Below are 20,209 nucleotides of genomic sequence, written 5' to 3'. Positions count from 1 at the left end.
ACTGGGAAAAAAAAGGAAGTTTAACAAGCCCTGTGGCTGACTTTACCACCTCTCAGAGCCACAGCTTTTATCATTTTCTATCTGTTACGGGAGTAAACACTGAATCCCTGGCAGAGAAAATGGCAGCTGAGGGTTTATTGGACTCACAGCTGGAAAGACGATCAGTACCCTGCCCCACAATGTGGACCATGAACGCAGTGTACTGTGTGTGCTGCAGCAGGTGTGGGTTTTACAAACAAACATAAAACACTTTGGATGGATTTACTTCATCATTCATACCCTGTGCTGTCTTTACATCCAGATTGTGATTCATGCATAAAAAAGACCTATGGTTAGTAATCTAACTTGTGCATGTGACCGGTTTTCCAAATTTTTCACATGCACGGTGCAAACTATGACCCGATTCTCCATGGAAATATATGGAGCATAGGAAATAGATACAGGAAATTGAAATACTCCAGACCAAGTTCCTCAAATCTGGACACTTGACTTTATGTAGGCTACTCCTTTTTTAACTATTAATCTACTCAATGTGCTAAACAAATAAACTTTGATTTACTTTCAATACCACTGCTGATAACGAAGCATCATATCTGCTTTTAACCTGAAGTTGAAAACTACGGAAGCCCTGAAAGGACAGGATTAAATACATTTTATTTTCCCTGTTTTCTCAAGATAAGTTAATTCTGTTGTTTTCTTATTTTTCTCATGATAATGGGATCATCCGTCTCATTTTATCCAGAGAACTAAGCTCCTGTTTTGTGATTTTCAACTTCAACCTGTAAGATAAATGTCTGGTAACAAAACATGATGTTTGTGAAAAAAACAAAAAGAAGAAACTGATAACAGTTTAAGTTACTTGGTTTCCATATGTATAAATGTGCTCCTTTTATGTTTAGTCCAGAAGCCCTGGAAGATCATGATTACATACATTTTTTACTTGATTTTCTGGTCTTATTTTTCTTCTTATCTCTTAGAAAACAGAATTAAAATGTATTTAATGATGTCCTTTTAGGGCTTCCATAGAAACCAGCATTTTACCTTGGTTGTTGTTTTGCATGAACAGCTGTTATTAAGAAGAAAACATCTGTACAGATTGGTTAAGATTATGGACTATGGAGTGGCCTACATCATAAAGCCAAACCATCAACTATTTCAACAGGTAGGCTACACAGCTTGTTTTTATCCATCAGAGAGCCAAATCAAGATTAAGAAATCTTTACTGCCAAGTGAGCTCGCACACACAAGGAATTGGACGTGGTGATTGGAACACTGGTACTTACCAACAAGACAGTAAGGACACAACAAGACAGTAAAGACAATAAATGTAGGAACCTAAAAACAAATCTAAACATTCTAAATAATAATAAAAATACTATCTGTACAAAGAAAGGTATAGAACTACTTTTAAGACATACATAAATGAATTAGCCTAAGCTAGAGTGCAAATTTTAGTGGATGAATATAATAATAAAATATGTTATAAAATAAATTACAATATTGCACGTGGTAGTTGAGATATTGCACTGGAAATCAAGGATTGCACATGAATGTGATGTATCACAGGAGTCTTTCTGAATCTCAATTTAAAGCTGCTGTGAGGAACTTTTAGCTTGTATCGATTCTGGCGCCCCCTTGTGGACAAAGTGATACCTCTTATCTCTTGTCCTGTACATGCAAAATAAGTGTCTTCAGACAATAACCTCATCCTGTTGTCTTTGAACATTTAGATGAATCGCACAATGTGATTATTTGCAATGAAAACAGGCAAAAAAGGGTGCTTCTAAAGCGAGATGTCAATCATCTGTTCTGACACCTACCCCCTCAGAGCAGTTTTAGACATTAAAATGACAAAAGAGAAGGTATCAGTGTTGTTGTAGATGGTCTTGTTTGCTTTTGGGGGTCATAAATAGGCATCAGTATCAGGTTCAGTCTGTTTCTCAGCCAGTTAAAAACTCCTCATTGTGCCTTTAAGAGCTATCACATCATAAAAAAGTTTAAGATGGATGGGTGGAGAGATGGAAATAGTGTCAAACCAGTAAACACCTTGCATTTAAGTTTGGTCAAAACAGTTCAGAGTAACTATGTAGTTTTTATTCTGCAGCAGCAGCTGGGTAGTCACAACAAGTCGAAAATGTGGGCACATTTCGCCCCCTAGTGGACAACACGAAGTAGAGCAGTGCGTTAAAAATACAAATAGACTACCGCAGCTGTCGACTAAATCTATTAAATTCTACCCAAAATAAACACACAATGATTTACATTAACACAGCAGATGCCTAATTCAAATTACATCAGGATTAAATATGTGTTTTGTGACTCGTCGCTGGCACGAGGGGGTATAGCTCAGTGGTAGAGCATTTGACTGCAGATCAAGAGGTCTCCGGTTCAAATCCGGATGCCCCCTGTTTTAATCTGATTTTTTCCCCCCTTTTTTTCTCTTATGAATTCCATCTCATTTCGTTTACATACATTTAAGAGATATGTGTTTGGAAGTCGTTGTAAATGCTGATAAAGAGTTACTCTTACTTGAGAAGAGATGACTCTTTTATGGCTTTAGGCTCCTTCAGTCTGAGTTGTTCTAGGCTACTATACATACCAGATCTATTCATAGCCTACTCAGGTATGAAAGTGCTGTCAGGGTTCTGCTGTCGAGTTTCAAACTAGCTTCTGTTAAAGCACCCAAATCTGTATCATAGCTGATCTTAAAACCACCCTTCAAAATATCACTTTGTTTTTTAAATACATACACTACCAGTCAAAAGTTTGGACACACCTTCTCATACAATGTTTTTTATATATTGTAATTATTTTCAACGTTGTACATTAACACTGAAGACATCAAAACTATGAATCTGGTTTTGCCATAATCTGGATTACAACAGTAGTCAAACAGGGCTATCCATTGTGTACTAACCCTACCTCTGAACAACACAACTGATGGTCTCAAACACATTAAGAAGGCAAGTCATTCTACAAATGAACTCTTAATAAGGCTCATGTTAATTAGAAACCATTCCAGGAGACCACTTCATGAAGAAGACTGAGAGAATACCAAGAGTGTGCAAAGCTGTCATGAAGGAAAAAGGGGGCGACTTTACAGAATCTAAAATATAAAACATATTCTGGTTTGTTTAAGACTTTTTTGTTCATTAAATAATTCCATATATGTTCTTTCATAGTTTTGATGTCGTTGGTATTAATCTTCAAAGTTGAGAATAATAAATAAATACAAACCCTTGAAGGGGAAGGTGTTTCCAAACTTATGACTGGTAGTGTACATTTACACCAGCAGGATAAAAGAACAAAAAATTAGCATTTTCAAAAATATTTATTCAAAAAAAAATTCAATTTACAATGTTCACTTTAAATATGACTCATAGTCCTTAGCAGCTAGCACATTTCCCTATCCAGGAAACTGCTGTAATATACAGTGGATAGTTCAAGAACAGCAATGTGTGTTCTAAATAAATTATTAAACATCTTAAGGTTACAAAAGTTTCCTGTTGTTCTTTGCCATAAAATACAAAAATCTGGAGTAGACTTGTACACCATTGCAGAGTTTCAGGGTAAGACAGGCCACTGGTGCTCCAGTTGTGTGGAAGTTGTACAGAGGCTCAATGCTTGGGATCAACAGAACTTACATTGTGATTGAAAAGTCATTTTAACCTGTGAGATAAGGTTGTAGCAAGAGAAATAATAATAATATGTAAATTAAAGTCATGTTACCACTTGACAAGTCAATAAAGTAATATAAAGGAAGATGTTGCCCTCAAGAATCTTGGCTTTAAGTCTGATCCTTATTTCGATCATATTCAGAGTTTTTAAATGGAAAATAAAAACACTGATTGCTTGTATTATTGCATATGTGATCATAACAGCGTCCAGGTTTCTGCTCTACACATGAATCCTGATCTAAGACCAGTGCTTTAAAACCTGGATAAGATTTGCTTTCTGAGGAAAAGCTTTGTTCATGTGAAACACATAACTGAGATACCTGTGATCCTCAATCACAACCAGGATACCTGGCTTTGTATAGATGCATTCTATACGTTCAAATGAATGTTATGTTACCTCTACCTGAGATATATAACATTAACATTGTTCACTTTGACACACGGGTGACTCAAATAAATGTAAATACGCACAAAACACTTTCAAACAGTGCACATCTTCATAAATACATCTAAGAAGATCTAATCCAGCTGATCAGCTCCAAGATCATCCATGTTTCTGTAGGAAGCTCCTTGCAGTCCCTTAAATTGCTTGTTGGGAAGAACTGTAGGTGTGGCGAGGCAGGCTGTGTCTCAGACCCCCATGTTTGCCCAAAAACACTGTAAATAATCCCGACACTGTGGCCTTTGAAGGGCCTTCAAGGTTGGCTCAGTTTGAGGAAGTTTGATCCACTGCTGTGTGGTCTAGTTTGCAACAACGCGTGACTTCATCCAGTCCAGACTGGCAGGTAGACTGAAAGAGAGTGAAGGAAAAAAAAAAAGGGTTAATACCGCCCATTGTGTGCTAGTCATTTTAAGATCTGACTCATGAAGAGAGAGAGTGGGGTGTGTTAAGACTCACCCCTCTCCTGTGAGGGCGCAGCAGGCTTGAACATGCCATGAGTGTGTTGTGATGGAGTCGAGTGTGAGGCACTGGGAGATCTCTGCCGCTGTCATTGAGCCCTTCACATCCTGTTTGTTGGCCAAAATGAGAACTGCTGCATTCTCTAGGTCCTGTTTTGAAGAAAAGAAAAAAGGGAAGATTAGTTATAGATTCAAGCTGATAAATTTCCGGTGGAAAGAACAAGAAATGTCCCAACGTCAACTTTGAGATCAGAAAACAGCAATGTCAGCAGAACATTAAGACACAACATGTCAACACGCTGACTCACACGGTCTGGACTGAAACTTCCTCATCACGCTGTGTCATGGGTTATTCTACGGCGTGACTGGGTATGTGGGAGTGTACCTCACATATTAAAATATTAATAGCAGACTTGGGCAGGTTCACTTCCTGACAAAAGGTTTCTACGCAAGGGTGTATTCAAGTGAACGTACTGTTTCACACCCTGGTGTAACTCATAAAGCTAATACTGCTGTAATCGTACGTTATGTAAGAAGTTAATTGGGACAAAAGAGGAAAGTTAAGACTTTGTACCTCATGTGAAAGCATTCGGTGCAGCTCGTCTTTGGTGAGAGTGAGGCGTTCACGGTCTGTGCTGTCCACCACCAGAATAACAATCTGAAAGAGACACAACAAAAAGCCACTATTAGAAACATTTCACACCTATCTGATGACCTTTGTATCAGGGACGGTTGTTATGATTGGAAGGGGCTGATGATGTCTGCGGCTATGTAAGACACTTAAAGGGTTATGCAACAGTGATAGGACACTTAATCAATGCAGGGAGCAGGGTACAAGAAAAGAGGCTGATGTGGGTTAATGTGGACTGGCCTTTAAAGTTTTAAAATGCTTTTTGTTTCTGTTTTACTTTTGAATATCAAAAGCCCCAACTACCAGTATCAACCACGATTTCAATACTAATGCTTCTGATGATTTACTCAAGTCTTTTTAAACCCATGAACAAGAAAATAAGTTCAATCAAAAGTAGATTGTGCAGATTGATCATGTTTCTGACTTCATTATAAGCCTGTAAATGTTGTTTTCACTGTCTTCAGTTCTGTACCTCTGTGTTGCAGTAATAGGAGTACCAGCTGGCTCTGAGGCTCTCCTGCCCTCCGATATCCCAAACTAAGAAGTGTGTGTTCCGGACGATGATCTCCTCCACATTGCTGCCAATGGTGGGTGATGTGTGGACAGCTTCCTTTGTCAGACTGTTTGTGGAAGGAGAAAAAAAAAAAAAGACAGTTCAAATTGAATCCATGGAAGAGATAACATTAGTTATGAGACATAATTTTCAGCCTCAGAAAGTCACTCACAACTGATATAGGATTGTCGTCTTTCCAGCGTTGTCCAAACCCACAATGACGACTTTGTGCTCTGCAGGGAAGTGAAAAAAAAAACAAGTTATTCATGTGACCTGAAGAGTAAAAAAACAGATGTGCTGATTTTAACAAAGAAACATGATTTAATCTGGAGTTGCATAATTTTGTTTGACTGCTTTGCAGAGCAAACGTACACCGAGATAAGATAGAGAGAAGAGGACTGAGATTACTCTGAACAGAAAAACATTCTGTATCAACAGAGGGGTTCATACATAACAACAACACACCAACATGAGGTTTGAGTGAGGTCTCTAAGCACACTGTTGTGATCTATATTATACAAACATATATGATAGTAATCTGTGTTTAAAGAGCACTTGGCAAAACTAGAGTTACAAAATGAACAAATGCAGCAAAAAAGAAAAATATTAATACAGAATAGGTGAAACTGAGGAAATAGATGTCTTCAAGTACATTAAAACAGTTAAAAGTATTATAAAATAGTACTTAAGTTAAATTTGGAAAGGCCCTCTTAAATGAAAGTAAGGTTTAAGAGGGACTTTCTGTTTGCCAGTCAGAACAAAATGTTACCTAAATGTATAAAAACACAAGAAGTCACAGAGCCTAACATACTTAAAGACCTTGTATTGTAGTATTCATAAATGTAGTTATCTTTATATCAAGTCCTAGTTTTTCTCATATGAAACTCTCACAAGTTTTAAACAGAGTTTTGTTCAGCAGCTGATAAACAACACAAACTGTGCTGTTTATAAACAGGATAGAATCCTACCTCTGTCCCCGAACACAGTCATCATCTTGGTCAGGAGGAATCCCATGTTCAACAAGTGTGTTTGAGCTGATGAATAGACGACAGAAATCCAAACCTGAGTGTCTGTGAACACCTGACTGTCACACTCGTTCTGTTGCTTCATCTGATATTACTCTCTGGGTTAGGAGAGCGAAAGTGGGCGGAGTCTCTTTTAAAGAAAGTCTTTGGTATTTTCCGTCGGACAAAGGGGAGAGTGATGGTGCGTTCAAGTACTGAAGGAAATATCTGCTTTATGCACACCAGTGGACCATCAGGACTCGTACTGGTTCATTTGGTGAATTTAAATCCTGTTGTGATGAGATAAAAAAGCAGATGCTGTGGATGACATTTAAATCATATTAATATTGATTTAAATGTTGCTTTATTATTTTAGTAATTTTAACTGTTATCTTAATCTACTTTTATGTATTTATTTATTCATTTATTTAATTTTATTTATCTACTCAGTTTTATTGATATTTTTAGCCTTAGTTTTATTTTTCAACTCTTATCCTTACCTTTTAAATCTATTTATTTTAACTATTTTTATTCTTAATTTTGATGCTTTAACTTATTTTAATTACACATATTTTATTTTGGTGTGCATTAGTCTCTATTTTATTTTATGTTGTTCTTATTTTTATTTTGTATTCTTATTATTTTTATTATTATCATTATTATTATCTTCCCCTAATATGTCTTGCCATTGTTTCATTTCTGCTTCTTTCTTGTTTTCAATTGCTGTAAAGCACTTTGGGTTGCATTGTATGAAAGGTGCTATAGAAATAAAGCTTGATTGATTGATTGATTGATTGATTTCAGAAATAAGTGGGGATAAGTATTTTTATTAAATTCTCTCGTTTGCTTTATAAAAGGAAATCCTCATTTGCTTGCTATTTCTTTATAGGCAGGTATAAGATCAGAAGAATCAGAATCAGAATCAGCTTTATTGGCCAGGTATGCTTGAACACACAAGGAGTTTAACTTTGGCAAACTGTGCTCTCTTTGTACAAGGCATAAGAATAAGACAAAGAAATAAAAATAAAAATAGAATAACAATAACATCAGCTTTAAATACAAAAGAACAACAAGTAGGCATGACTAATATGTACAGGCTAAAATAATATGATAATAGTGCAGTGGTGAGTAGCAGAGGTAGTTTTTACATTAAAGAAATAGTAGTTAAATAATAGTAATTAGATAAGATATTCCTTTATTCGTCCCACAACTGGGACATTTAAAGTGTTACTGCAGCAGAGTAGACAGTGCAAAACAGTATAAAGTAAACAAGAGCCTATAAATAGCTATTATTATTGTTATTATTTATATTTTTTCCCCCTTTCTATAATCTCTTTTTTTGTGTAAGGTAGTCTATACCTGATAACTTTATTTGATTACTGCTTTCAAAAACTACCTTTTCTTTTCTTTTATGTTCTTTTTTTAATATCGAGCACTTTTATGTCTTTGCACTGTTGCATATTTTTTATTTAACCTTTATTTAACCAGATATGTCCCATTGAGATCAAGACCTCATTTACAAGGGCGACCTGGCCAAAAGGGTCAGCAGCACATGTCAAAATAAATAGCACAACTCAACAACATGGAACATATATACAGACAGTATGTAGAAGCAAACAATAATTTAAAAGTGCAACTTATTTTCAAGTAAAGTGCAATTTGTGATTATAAAACAGCATTTAAAAACACAGGCACTGTTCTGGGGTCTGTCTTTCATTTAAGATGGACCTAAAGGTGTCCAGAGAGATAAGATCTGACAGATTCAAGTCCTTCTGGAGTTTATTCCAAGCATTAGGAGCATACAATATACAAGTATACAATACTATAAAAGATTAAAATTAAAAATAGCAATAATTAAAAAGTTATTAGCAATTAAAATTGAAGAAGTAAAATAGGCAGATCTTACAAACATATATACACAACTAAATAAGTAAATTTAGAATATTTACAAAACCAGTGATGCAGTTAAAAATGTGCACAGACCGAACCGAGAAGATGGGTAAGAACAAAAATATATTGCACATGTAAGAAGTGAGGGATGAGTAATTATTGCACGATTATATGCAGACTCACAAGATGACAGCATCAAAAGTGAAGTCCTGCTTTCTGTTTATTTTAAAGGACTGAAAGCACCCTTTATAATCAGCCTGATAATACAAAAATGTTACTCATTGTTTTAATATATTCATAACATTCCAGATTTCAGGTTTAGTAGCTCAAAGTGTGTTTATAATGTATTATTTTAACAATAGTCCAAATAAAATCAAGTAACACTTCTTATAAGGTTGATTTATTTCGACCTGTTTCAGTCTACACGTGCATAAATCACACCTGAGCCCTCGCAACTCAGACGTCGGAGCTGAGTCAGCAGCACTTGAGAGCAACACACCACAAAGGCGTTCCGTCTGTCACACCGACAACAGAGGAGAGCTGGTGACGCAACTAATGACATGCACACACGTCCAGTCCATAAATGGGAAACGGAAACAAAACTGCGCTCCTTCCTCTTTCCTCTCTCAGAGGGAGATTATCTGACAGACAGAAAGCAAAACTGAGCCAAGGAAGGAATCCCCGGAATGTCCCAGGATTTTTCAAGTACTTACCCACACAGTTCAAAGAAGAGTCATTAAAAAGTAAAGAACATGAGCTGACTGGAGACAATTAAAACATAAAGGCTTCTCTTTCAGGGCCCTTCTTTACAGTAAACAAGTGTCAAAACTTGAACAGGAAATACCCTCAATTATTTCTATGTTAAAACGTGTACGTGTATTGTTGTTCTTTATTCTGTGTATGTTTGTTTTTAAATAACCTGGTGCAATTTTTATCGTGCAATAACTTACCTTATCTATTTATCAGATATAAGTGTACATAGTATGTATACATCGTTGCCATATTTTATTTCATTTTTACTTTATTTCATTTTATTTTATTTTATTCTATTCTATTTTATCTTATTTTTTTGTATTTTATTCTATTTTATTCTATTTTATTTTAATTTAATTTATTTTATTTTATTTTATTCTATTCTATTTTCTTTTAATTCATTATATTCTATTTTATTTTATTTTATTATATTTTAACTTTGTTATTATTATAACTATTATGACTATTATTATTGTTATTATGTATTTTAACTATGTTAGTACATTGTTGTATTCCCCTGTCCCGTGTTGTAAGCTGCTGTAACAAAAGAATTTCCCCCAATGGGGGACAAATAAAGTATATCTTATCTTATCTTATCTTATTAACCAGTATAAGTTAGTTGACCCTCCTAAATTATTATTTATCATTTTTATTGCAATAGTCAAAACTGTCTCCAAACCACTGAATTCAACATAGATATCTTCTTCCTTAATATTTTATAATGATCTGCACAGACCTCCATATTCAGTCATAACTCACTATACTCCTGTCTCAACCAAAAATCAATCCACTGACTTCAGACAGTGCAAAATGCAGCATCCTGGCTTTTAACTAGAACAAAAAATAATTCCCACATCACCCAAATTTGATCATCCCTACACTGGCTCCCTGTTGATTTTAGGATCAATTTTAAGACACTTTTAATCATGTTTAAAGCACAACACGGACTCGCCCCTCAATACATGTCTGAGCTTTTATTCCCCCATAAACCAGGAGGAAGTCTGAGATCCTCTGGCAGTGCTCTGCTTGCTGCTCCACGGTCTAGACTAAAAACTAAAGGCGACAGGGCCTTTACTGTCAGAGCCCCCCGACAGGAAATCAGACTTGCAGAGTCAGTCCCTCATTTTATTTCACTAACTCAAGACACACCTTTATCTTAAAGCTTTTATTTTGTGAATCTATTTTAATCTTTAATGTTTTACCTCTCTGCTTTTACTGTCAGTTTGCTTTTATTGCTTCTTTGCTTTTATTGTGTTTTTATTGTTCTTGTGAAGCAATTTGTTACTTGTATCGAAAAAGTGGTACAAATAAAGGTAATATTATTATTATCATACCTTTACTGGTTATATGATGTGTACCCTATTTAAGTTTGGAGGTGCACATGTCATACTTTATGTGTTTGATTAACATTAAATATTCATACATTAAGAAATTATTGTGTGTAATATTTTGAACATGCTTGTTATCTAATTTATATATTTTACGTAGAGAACACACAAGCAATCAAATGTACCATATATTACCACTCTGCACCCTTTGTTCTTGTTATTGTGGCTTTTGCCCTCCTAACCTTGTAAAGCAAGACTTATGCAAGGCTCACGTTCATGGTTAGTGTAGGTTTTAAGATGAAAACCACATCTGCTTGTGTAATGTTTCCTCCACCATCAGAGAGCCGGCATTAACGATGTGACAACATCGAATCTGAGAAATAAAAACCACGTCCTGTATTCAGCTGCTGTTATGTTTCCTGTATGACTCAAAGACATGGCAGGTGTGAGCTGATGTGTCAACATTTTATAAGGAGTGTTTGTGAGAGTTCGTACTTCCTCTGAATACAAATGAGAAAACAATGAAGTCATGAAGGTACATTTGAAGCGTATCAGTGAACAGAGCTATGTGCCTCAATTTCAGGCCACATTGTTCAACACCCAGCACAGCACGTTGACTAGACAGGTTCAACAGGCAGGGTGGTTTTTGGTGTTATGTAAGACTATCGATTGTACAGATGCATGTCTACAAATTAGAATATTCTGAAAATGTCCTTTCTTATTCCAAAAGGTAAACTTGCATATATACTGTATGTAAATAGTCATATTTGAAGCCTTTTTTAAATTCTTATTTCTAAGATAAACAAAAATACAAACATTAAAATACAAAAATACCAAACTTCTAAAACGTATGTTTCTTTACTCAGTACTTGGGTTGGAGTTCCTTTACCATGTATTACTGCATCAATGCAACTTGCCATAGAAGTGACCATCCTGCAGTAATGCTGAGGTATTATTGAAGCCCAGACTGCTTTGATACTGGCCTTCAGCTTGTCTTTTCTTTTGGGTCAGGTGTTCCTCATCTTCCTCTGGACAAATGACCCAAAGATCCTCTGCTGGGTTCAGGTCAGATGAATTGACCAAGCAATCAAGCACTGTAATATTATGGACGGCAAACTATTAGGTAGAAGTTTTGGCGCTGTGGGCAGGTGCTAAATCCTGCCAGCAGGAACTTCACACTGGACTTCAAACACCTTGGATACTCTGCCTCTCCACTCTTCTTCCGGACCTTGATTTACAAATGAAATGCAATTTTACCTTCATCTGAAAGAGAAGCAACCATCCAGTTGTTTTTCTCCTCAGCCCGGTATGATGCTTCTGACATCTCTGGTTCTGGTTGATATTAGGAGTGTAACATTTGTAGTCTCTTCCCTGAAGACGTCTGCGTGGTGACTCTTGATGCTCTGACACCAGCCTCAGTCCACCCCTTGTGAAGCTCTCCAAAGTTCTTGCATCATCTGTTTTTAGCAATCCTCTCATGTCCGTGGCTTTCCCTGTTACTTGTGCACATTTTCCTACCACACTTTCCCCTTCCAGTCAACTTTCAATTAACATGCTTTGATACAGTAAACTCAGTGAACAGCCAGCCTCTTCAGCAATGACCTTCTGTGGCTGTGGAGGGTGTTGATGATCGCCTCCTGGATAACTTTCAAGTCAGCAGTCTTCCCCATGATTGTGGTTGCATCTTCTGAGCTTCACTTGGGAGATTTATGGCATTTCTAAACGTTTTAGAGGGTTGCAGAAGCATGCTGGCACTTTCACATGAAGAATACAGCATAACGTGGTCATGACAATCTGATTTATTAAGATGCACCGGTATATTAATCGTTTGTTGTATCCTGAGAAGAATAAGATGTAGTTAAAGGTCAAGAGGAGGATGAAAGACGTCACCTCTTGTGTAATAGGGTATTCCTTGAACTGAAATCTTTATATCTTCTGTGTGACGTAAACTGTAACACCTCTTATATAAAAGGCTTTTAAAGTTTGGTGCTTTTGAAGATTCACATCTCTGTATCAATTCAATGACACAACAGCATTTTCTGAATTAATTTTTAATTAAAATACGAATTTATCCACAGATTAAAAATGAAAGGCAGAAAAAGCAAAATGTAGCTACAATCAGGCACCAATGATACATGTTATTTAATATTTTTAACAATTGTGATAACGCAACAATAACATTATTTACTGATCATTATTTAATATTTATTTATTCAACTGAAGACGGGGCGGGCCGAAGCAGCCCACCAAAGACATTCATGAATTCTCCATTATAGATAACTGAGTAAAGACCAAAGCTGATCCTAACCCCCCCCACCACTACCCCCTTTAAACTCCTCTCACTACCGCACAAGAACTGAAGCTTCAAAATAAAAAATTAAAATATTGCAAATGTCCACAGGAAAAAAAAACAACAACACTAATCCAGTCAGAAATAAAGAGTAAGAAGAGAGTGGTATTTCATATCAGACCAGCTAGCTGTTTGGGTGGAAGTTGGGGGTGAGTAACCACACACACAAGTACTTTTCATAGAACCATTAGCCCTGAAGAACAGACGATGAAGCAAAGAAAACGAGAAGAGTGACGTGTAGGAGCGACGGCATGTGCTACAGCGCAGAGTAGCCTTGGGACACACAGACACACAGATATGGTATGAAAACAAAAGTTAAGACATCCCACCGGGGCAGTGGTGGACATGGCTTGGCGAGACATTCCGGCACTTGTGATTGGAGTTTTCTTGATATAAGGGTGTTTTTTTTTTTTGTTTTTTTTAAGGTGGGAGTGACTAAGGCAGGACACTTTGTTTACAAAACTACAACTGCAGTGCTGCTTTAAATGTGCACCACAGCAGAAAACCAGAGAACAGGTGAATACTGCAGGCGCTCTCAGCACCCACGAGGAAGAGGGACACAGAAACAGAGGTGCTGGGTCAGACGGGTAGATCCGTGTCGGGGAAGAAGTAAACATCTTTGGAGTGAACTCTTTTAAGCTGACATGGGTGTAGCAACATTAAGAAATTGTTGTGTTAAAATATGGCAACTTCTCCACCTGCTTTTTTAAGGTCTGGGTGATGAGGAAAGTGGAGGTGAGAGGCTCTTAAATTCAGAGATATCCATCAGCACTGAGTGAGATAAAGGTAAAGAGAAACCCTGACGCTGTACACGTTGACATTAGACCCTGTTTATGACTGCAGAGGACAGACGTGACGGACTACAGCAGCTCTACCAGCCTTCACACTCTACAACTAAACGAGAGGTTGAGTCATACAGATCACAATCATAGATTCACGATCGTAGCGGTTACTGTCCTCGTGCTGTCAGTTTAGAAATCCATGAAATTCATGCAGTATCAACAGAAAGAACAGAAACAGATCAATAGTAGTTTTCTTAACAGAAATAAATTAAATTGCAAGAAGAAGTGGATGAAGATGGCATCTGGCAGTTGATGTATTTCTTTACATTGTAGTGGGATGTAAACAGATTAATTTTTTAGCCTAACTGGCACGGCCCCAAACCACACACAGTCTCCTCTCATCTCTCTCCCTCCTCAGTCTGTCTGTCCGCTTCCTTCTCTTTCTAGTGTGATGCGTTCAGCGGATGTAGACGTCCCTCCCCCAGTCGTCCTGGTTCTTGTTGCGGCTCATGTTGGCCCCTGTGTCCACAGGATCCTGGCAGTACCGCTCCCTCAGCTTGGCCCTTCCATGTGACTGCGTGTGGCTCGGCATCGGTGGGTGGTTCAGGTTTTCCTGGTCTGGCTCGGCGCCCTCGTCTTCCCAGGAGGCCTGTCTGCCGTGATGCTGCGCCAGATGAAGTCGGCTGCCCCCGCCGCCTCTGTAGGGCTCGGGCTCTTCGTAAGGGTCGGTCTCAATGTCCATGCAGGAGTCCCCGGCCTCGGTGTAGGCCGAGTCCCTGCTGCCCTGGGTCTCAGAGTCGAAGGTGTCTTGCCGGGACAATCCTCGCCCGCTGCCTGCTCGCAGCTGACCACGAGAGGAGCGTATGTACGTTTGCTGCTGCTGCTGTTGCTGAGGTTTTCCACCCTGGTCTGTCTTATAGTCGTGCAGGGTGTCGCTCCCTCCGCTCTCTGTCAGAGGCCCCTCTCTCTTCTGCTCTCCGTGCACCAGGTACGGCCCCTGCAGCCGCCACAGCCATGCAGACACAGCAACCACGCAGACACACAAAGAGCAGAGCAAACCAAAGTGTCAGTGCAGTGAGGGTTAGTCAGCAGGGTTAGCAAGAGACAGGCAACACAACAGACTTTTTTTTCCTTCTTAAGCATTAGTTTGTTTAAAACACACATCTCTCTTTGCAGCATGCACACACACCAACTATTAAAACTAGTTCACATAAACATAATCATTCAATAAGTCAAGCAAACTCTCTCTTCTTTTTGATCATTCTGAAATCAGGGTACCTTCCTGCAAACACAAAAACACCCGGGCAATTGTTCAAGGAGCAGCAGACTGTGTCTAACGTTACAACAGTGCCACCTTCTGGCAGACTGACCACATGCCAGAAGAAGCTGAATATCACAACCAAATGATTACATAATGATTGAGCTCTGTAGTACAGGATGTCCGTACTGGATCACTTTATATAAATAAAGGAATAAAAACACATTTGAAGAGAATCAAGCTCTTCTTCTGGCTCTTACGCCTGGATTATTTTTGCTGCCTCTCTTATAGAAGCCTCAGTATTAATGAGTTCCAACACATGTTTTTACAGCCAGTTGGTGCCATTCTGTCGAAGACATAAATCCATCTGACACCATGCAATCAGCAGAATTTGTGTGAAGCAGTTTAGTCAAAGATACTCAGCTGATTAGTACTTTCCTGTTAGAAATAATTTACAAGATTAAAATGGACAGAGTGTTAGCAACAGCCTCCACCAAACTGAGCGTTTCTGTCTGAAGAGGTGGACATGACTTGCTGTTTTCAGGGGCGGTGCCATGGCAACACGGAGGAGAACAGCAAACCGGATTGAGCCTCCCAGAGAAGAAAAGTGCAGGAGAAAGGAGGCCAGGGAGCTAAAGAGGGGAGAGTGGGGGGGCCGCAGATATCATTTTACTCCTGATTACAGCGAAGGGGAGGGAGGGGGCCACCGAGCGCAGGGGTGCCTTATGGTGTTCCTTAAGTCCAAAGGGGTTTGGGTTGAGCTGCTCTCTCAGTGCAGAGCAGTAAACAGTGATCTGCTAATGTAACTGTGCCTGGAGGTGTTCTTGAACTGGATTTTTACATGTGTGATATAAACTTATTGATGTGTAAACGCCTGTGTAGATATGAAGTATGAATATGTTCTTTGTTTCTATACACAGCACAAACAGAGTTTTAATGCTCTTTGCCTTCAGGGTAAAAGAGAGCGCACTGCTAATTTGAGGTTGTGGTTGAGTTGCCGGAGTCCCCCCCTGCTCTCTGTCAGACTTCAGAGAGTGTGTTCTTCCACTTTGGCTACAGCACCGTCCATGTCAGGCCACAGATCCATGTTCCTGCGCAGGGAGGTGAGCACCTGTACCTGCAGGTTGGAGACGGGCTCGGGGGAGGCGGCCAGGGCGGCTGTGGCCATGGTGCGGTTGAGCAGCGGGTTGGGGGGGTTGCTGCTCGGGGGGTGCGTCGCCTTCCAGTACGCCTCCAGGTAGTCAGCAAGGTGCTCGCAGGCATCCTCCAGCTGGTTCTCGTCCAGGATGATGTCAAACAACTCCTGCATGTACAGAAAAATCAGTCTCCTGGTTTAACACTCGTCATTTATAATGTTTGTTTAAAATGAAACTCTGAAAACCTCCATGTCTTTTATTATTACAGCAATGAAGTGAAACTCACGGGTGGGCACTGGGCCAACTTGTCTGCTGCAACCATCTGCACATTTAGGTGTTTAGCCTGGGATTTCCCTCTGGATTTGATGAGCCTCTGGAGGACCTGAAAGGACAGAGAACACTTTGTCAGCTCAAGAACAATTCTTCATATGAATGTGCTGGCACGGTTCTGATTGTATGGGGTCCTAAACTACAAATCAGAGTCAATTAGGGTCTCTAAAAGCCTCTTAAAATGTTGTTTATCTACTTTCTACCCAAAACATTCAGTTTACAGCTTTAAATAAGCAAAGGAAACATAAACACAATTTCTACATGAGGAGTAGAGTAAAATATTACTGATTTACCTACTCTTGGAGATTATACTAATTCTTGCTTATTAAATTGTTATGATTACCAATTTGGTAAGAGGCCGAGCGGTTTGAGTGTGTGCCCCATGTGCAGAGGCAACAGTTGCAGGTTCTAGTCCTGACTTCAAACATTTGCTGCATGTCTTCTTCCACTCTCCACACCCCCACATTTCCTGTCTCTCTTCAGCTGTCCTAACCAATAAAGGCGAAAATGTCCCAAAAATATAACTTAAGAACAAGGAGCTGAAAAGAATGACATATAAGGGAACAAAAAGGAGTTACTAGAAGCGCTAGATAAGATAGTGCTGAACAGTTGGTGGCAGTAACAAACACAGTTAAAATGTGCTTTAAGAACCAGTTCTATAAAGTTTACAACATCAACAGTCCTGTTTGATTTGTGCTTTTTTAATAGTACATCCCAGAACTGTCAGGGCAGAGATCAACTCATGTCAACTCTTCAAGCATGAAGCCCAAAGTGCTTCAGAAAAGAACAGAGAGACAGAAAACAACAGTAATGGAAAAATGATAAAAGACAAAATCATAAATTAAAATACTTAAGAATAAGAATAAAACCAATACATTAAAATTAATTTAAAAAAGTAAGAGTGGAAAGAAAAATTAAAAATCAGTTCATGTATATATATAGTAAGATATGTTTATTTTTACCTCTTAAATATGAATTGCTAATAACTTTTTAATAATTGATATTTTATAGGCTCTTGTTTGCTTTATACTCTTTTGCACTGTCTACTTTGCTGCTGTGACACTTAAATTTACCCATTGTAGGACGAATAAAGGACTATCTTATCTTATCTTATCTTATCTTATCTTATCTTAAATAAAACACACACATAAATAAAATCCTCTAAATTAAATGGCAGATTAAAAATAAAAAAGATTACACTTCAAAAACTACCTTTTGAGGATTTAAACACAAGACAGTGCAGCCAAACTTATTTATGTAGCAGGTTACACTGAAAGGGAAATTATATCAGGGTTGGGAATTGCAGACTCTATCATGATGAACAATAAAAGAATAAAACATGATTCAGGTAAATCAAAAGGCTGAAGTGAAAACACGACCACTCACTCAGTGAACCTTCAGGTCAGCTGTTTCCTTACCTTAGGTGAGGCTATTTTAATATAGACAATGATAGGAGCCAGGGACGTCTTTGCCAGCTGAGTGGGGTGGTTTATGGTGTCTGCATCCAGCGCCACCAGCTGGAGGGTGCGGGCCAGCTCAAAGATACGCTCGATCTCACTCTGCACCTCCGCTGAGGACACAAAGAAGATCATTTAATACATCAGTAACAGCAGAGAGAACCTATAGACCAGATCTCTCTCTCTCTGAGCGGATACAGCAGTGTTGAACAGCCACACTAACCTCTGCTCTGTGCACAAGTATATAACTGATCTGTTAGTGCTTCATCATGCATGTCACAGTTTTAGAAAAAAATACTTTGAAGCGCATGAATCAGATCGGATAACAGTTAGAGTTCCATTTATGCACAGCTAAATGGAGCAGTGCAGCATCCTCATTCTGTTGTAACCTCCCAACATTTACAGATTCCTGCTGTTCTTTTCTGTTTCATTCAAAGCTGCAGAGGAAGGAGGCACTTAAGAATGAGATGCCTGTGGCACTTGTAATTACTAATGATAAGGGCACAATTTCTCACCATGAAAATAAAACTGAAAAAACAAACACCCCCATCAGACAAATTAAGTGGAACATTAGTTCTTGTTAGCACTCACAGGCACGGCAGCAATTATTCTATCAGGTAAACTACTCAACTCTGTGGACTGCTTGGGTGTTTTGTTTTCATTGTTCCTCAATAAAAGCTTGTTATTTAGGATTTCAAGCACTGTCGCCTCTATTTTCTCAGCCTGTCGATGTGTAAGGAAAGAGATTAAAACAGGAAGCAGAATGTTCCCTGTCTGTCTCGTCAAACTCGGCACCTCCGAGGTGTATGTGCAGCCAGCCCTGTGCCTGAATGAGATAACAGGGGCAAGGCAATCTGCAGGAAGACGGAGGCCTGCATACAATCCAGCAGCCTCCAGAGGGCTGAAGGATGGAGAGTGAAAGCTGGAGGCAGAGACACAAGGCCTCCGATAAGTGATAAGAAACATGAACTTTCACTCGTCTGCAGAAGAAGAAGGCACGGCTTCCGTTAACCTCAACAAGCTTCTGCAAATTTAGATGTGGCTGCTAAGAGAAACTTGCTCCCCTGTCATGACTGCAGAAGATAAAGGGCAGCTTCTACAGAGGCTTTCCCTGGGCATAAGCGATAACATAGATAAATGGATAGCATAAACACGAAGAAGGTCATAAATGGAAGACATCAGAAAGGAAAGTATCAGCTTCCCTCTCTGCTCAGTCCTGTCACAGTTAAAAGCAGGAGCCAGCCACCCCGCTGCCCTCCCACGGGTCTATTTATGCCTTGGTTTTGTAATTCTCCTCTTTGTGTTCGAGGCTACAGGCTGTCACACACGCGTATGAGGAACAGAGAAACTGACAGCCAAGCAGACGGGCAGACAAACGATGGATGAGCAGACGATGAATAAAGTGAGAAGAAACATGGGAGGAGGGAAGGAGGAGAGAAGCTTCATTGTTTTCGTCACGAGGAGAGCATACGTACCCAGTACGTCTGAATCAAAAGGAAGAGGTGGAGGAAGATGGGAGGAGGGGGAGGAGAAGGTGGGGCGAGGGGGAAGGGGACGGGTGGGTGAAGGGTAGAAAAAGACAGGATGAAGAAAGAGAGAGGAGGCCGGATCAGAGTCAGGCAGTCAGAGCAGGTATAAAAAGGGAAAAACATGTCACTTTCAGGTCTTTGGAGGATTTTGGACACCATCTTTACATCGTCTAACATAAAACTACTTCAATTTCTAAATCCTGCATCCAAACCTTCAGCTGGCTTCAAAGTTCTTCACTGTAATCTGTGAACAAGTGTGTAAACCTAGTCCAAGATTACAGATTAACATCAATACAACGCACAGATTATCTGCTGTACTTTTCCATTGTTGAACATGTTTCTACATACGATTGAAGATATAAATGTCTAATCTTTGCTGTGAAATGTTCAGAAACTATATTATTTACTTATTAAATATAAAGACTGTAAATTCTGATTAATCTGCATTGTGTGACGTATGTCTTTGATTCAATAAATGTAGGAAGTAATTCATTTGAGCGACACAACAACATCCTGCTTCTGTTAAAGCTCACTAAAGCAACAAGTGTGTGTTCATCCGCTGCTGAAAATAGTCCCTAACAAATGCACTATTACCTGCTCGAGTGACATCCAGTGAAAGTGCAGTTATCAT

General features: G+C 38.9%; 2 protein-coding genes and 1 non-coding gene across 3 annotated transcripts in view; 1 reads left to right on the top strand and 2 right to left on the bottom strand.

Annotated features, from left to right (window-relative positions):
* Window positions 1-2,335: 2,335 nt before the first annotated feature.
* On the top strand, window positions 2,336-2,407 carry trnac-gca. Its single transcript has one exon. It is a non-coding gene; the product is annotated as a tRNA-Cys (tRNA).
* A 905-nt stretch (window positions 2,408-3,312) lies between these two features.
* On the bottom strand, window positions 3,313-6,893 carry arl5c (ADP-ribosylation factor-like 5C). Its single transcript, XM_034672934.1, has 6 exons — window positions 6,730-6,893; window positions 5,934-5,994; window positions 5,681-5,828; window positions 5,152-5,235; window positions 4,576-4,727; window positions 3,313-4,467 (listed from the first exon to the last, which is right to left on the bottom strand). Exons 1-6 carry the CDS (start codon window positions 6,869-6,871, stop codon window positions 4,419-4,421), a joined length of 636 nt encoding a protein of 211 aa, XP_034528825.1. The 5' UTR covers window positions 6,872-6,893; the 3' UTR covers window positions 3,313-4,418.
* A 6,022-nt stretch (window positions 6,894-12,915) lies between these two features.
* The window catches only part of cacnb1 (calcium channel, voltage-dependent, beta 1 subunit), a 36,090-nt gene continuing 28,796 nt past the window's right edge, over window positions 12,916-20,209 (bottom strand). The window contains exons 11-14 of the mRNA XM_034712088.1: window positions 18,011-18,162; window positions 16,549-16,644; window positions 16,244-16,429; window positions 12,916-14,865 (exon numbers count right to left, since the gene is read on the bottom strand). Coding sequence (XP_034567979.1) covers window positions 14,326-14,865; window positions 16,244-16,429; window positions 16,549-16,644; window positions 18,011-18,162 — 974 coding nt within the window. The 3' untranslated portion in view covers window positions 12,916-14,325. The remainder of the gene's footprint in view (window positions 14,866-16,243; window positions 16,430-16,548; window positions 16,645-18,010; window positions 18,163-20,209) is intronic.

This window comes from Notolabrus celidotus, chromosome 20 (genome assembly GCF_009762535.1).
Source record: "Notolabrus celidotus isolate fNotCel1 chromosome 20, fNotCel1.pri, whole genome shotgun sequence".
In the NCBI taxonomy this organism is placed as follows: domain Eukaryota; kingdom Metazoa; phylum Chordata; class Actinopteri; order Labriformes; family Labridae; genus Notolabrus; species Notolabrus celidotus.
Note: the sequence above shows the minus strand (reverse complement) of the source record. Positions and strands in the feature narration are given on the sequence as shown.

Bases quoted from the DNA above. Each gene is read 5' to 3' on its own strand.
- arl5c (XM_034672934.1), bottom strand. From the start codon at position 6,871: ATGAAGCAACAGAACGAGTGTGACAGTCAGGTGTTCACAGACACTCAG. The intron at 5,995-6,729 runs GTAGGATTCTAT...ACTTCCCTGCAG, and splicing joins GACTGTGTTCGGGGACAGAG to AGCACAAAGTCGTCATTGTG. The intron at 5,829-5,933 runs GTGAGTGACTTT...TTCCACAAACAG, and splicing joins ACGACAATCCTATATCAGTT to TCTGACAAAGGAAGCTGTCC.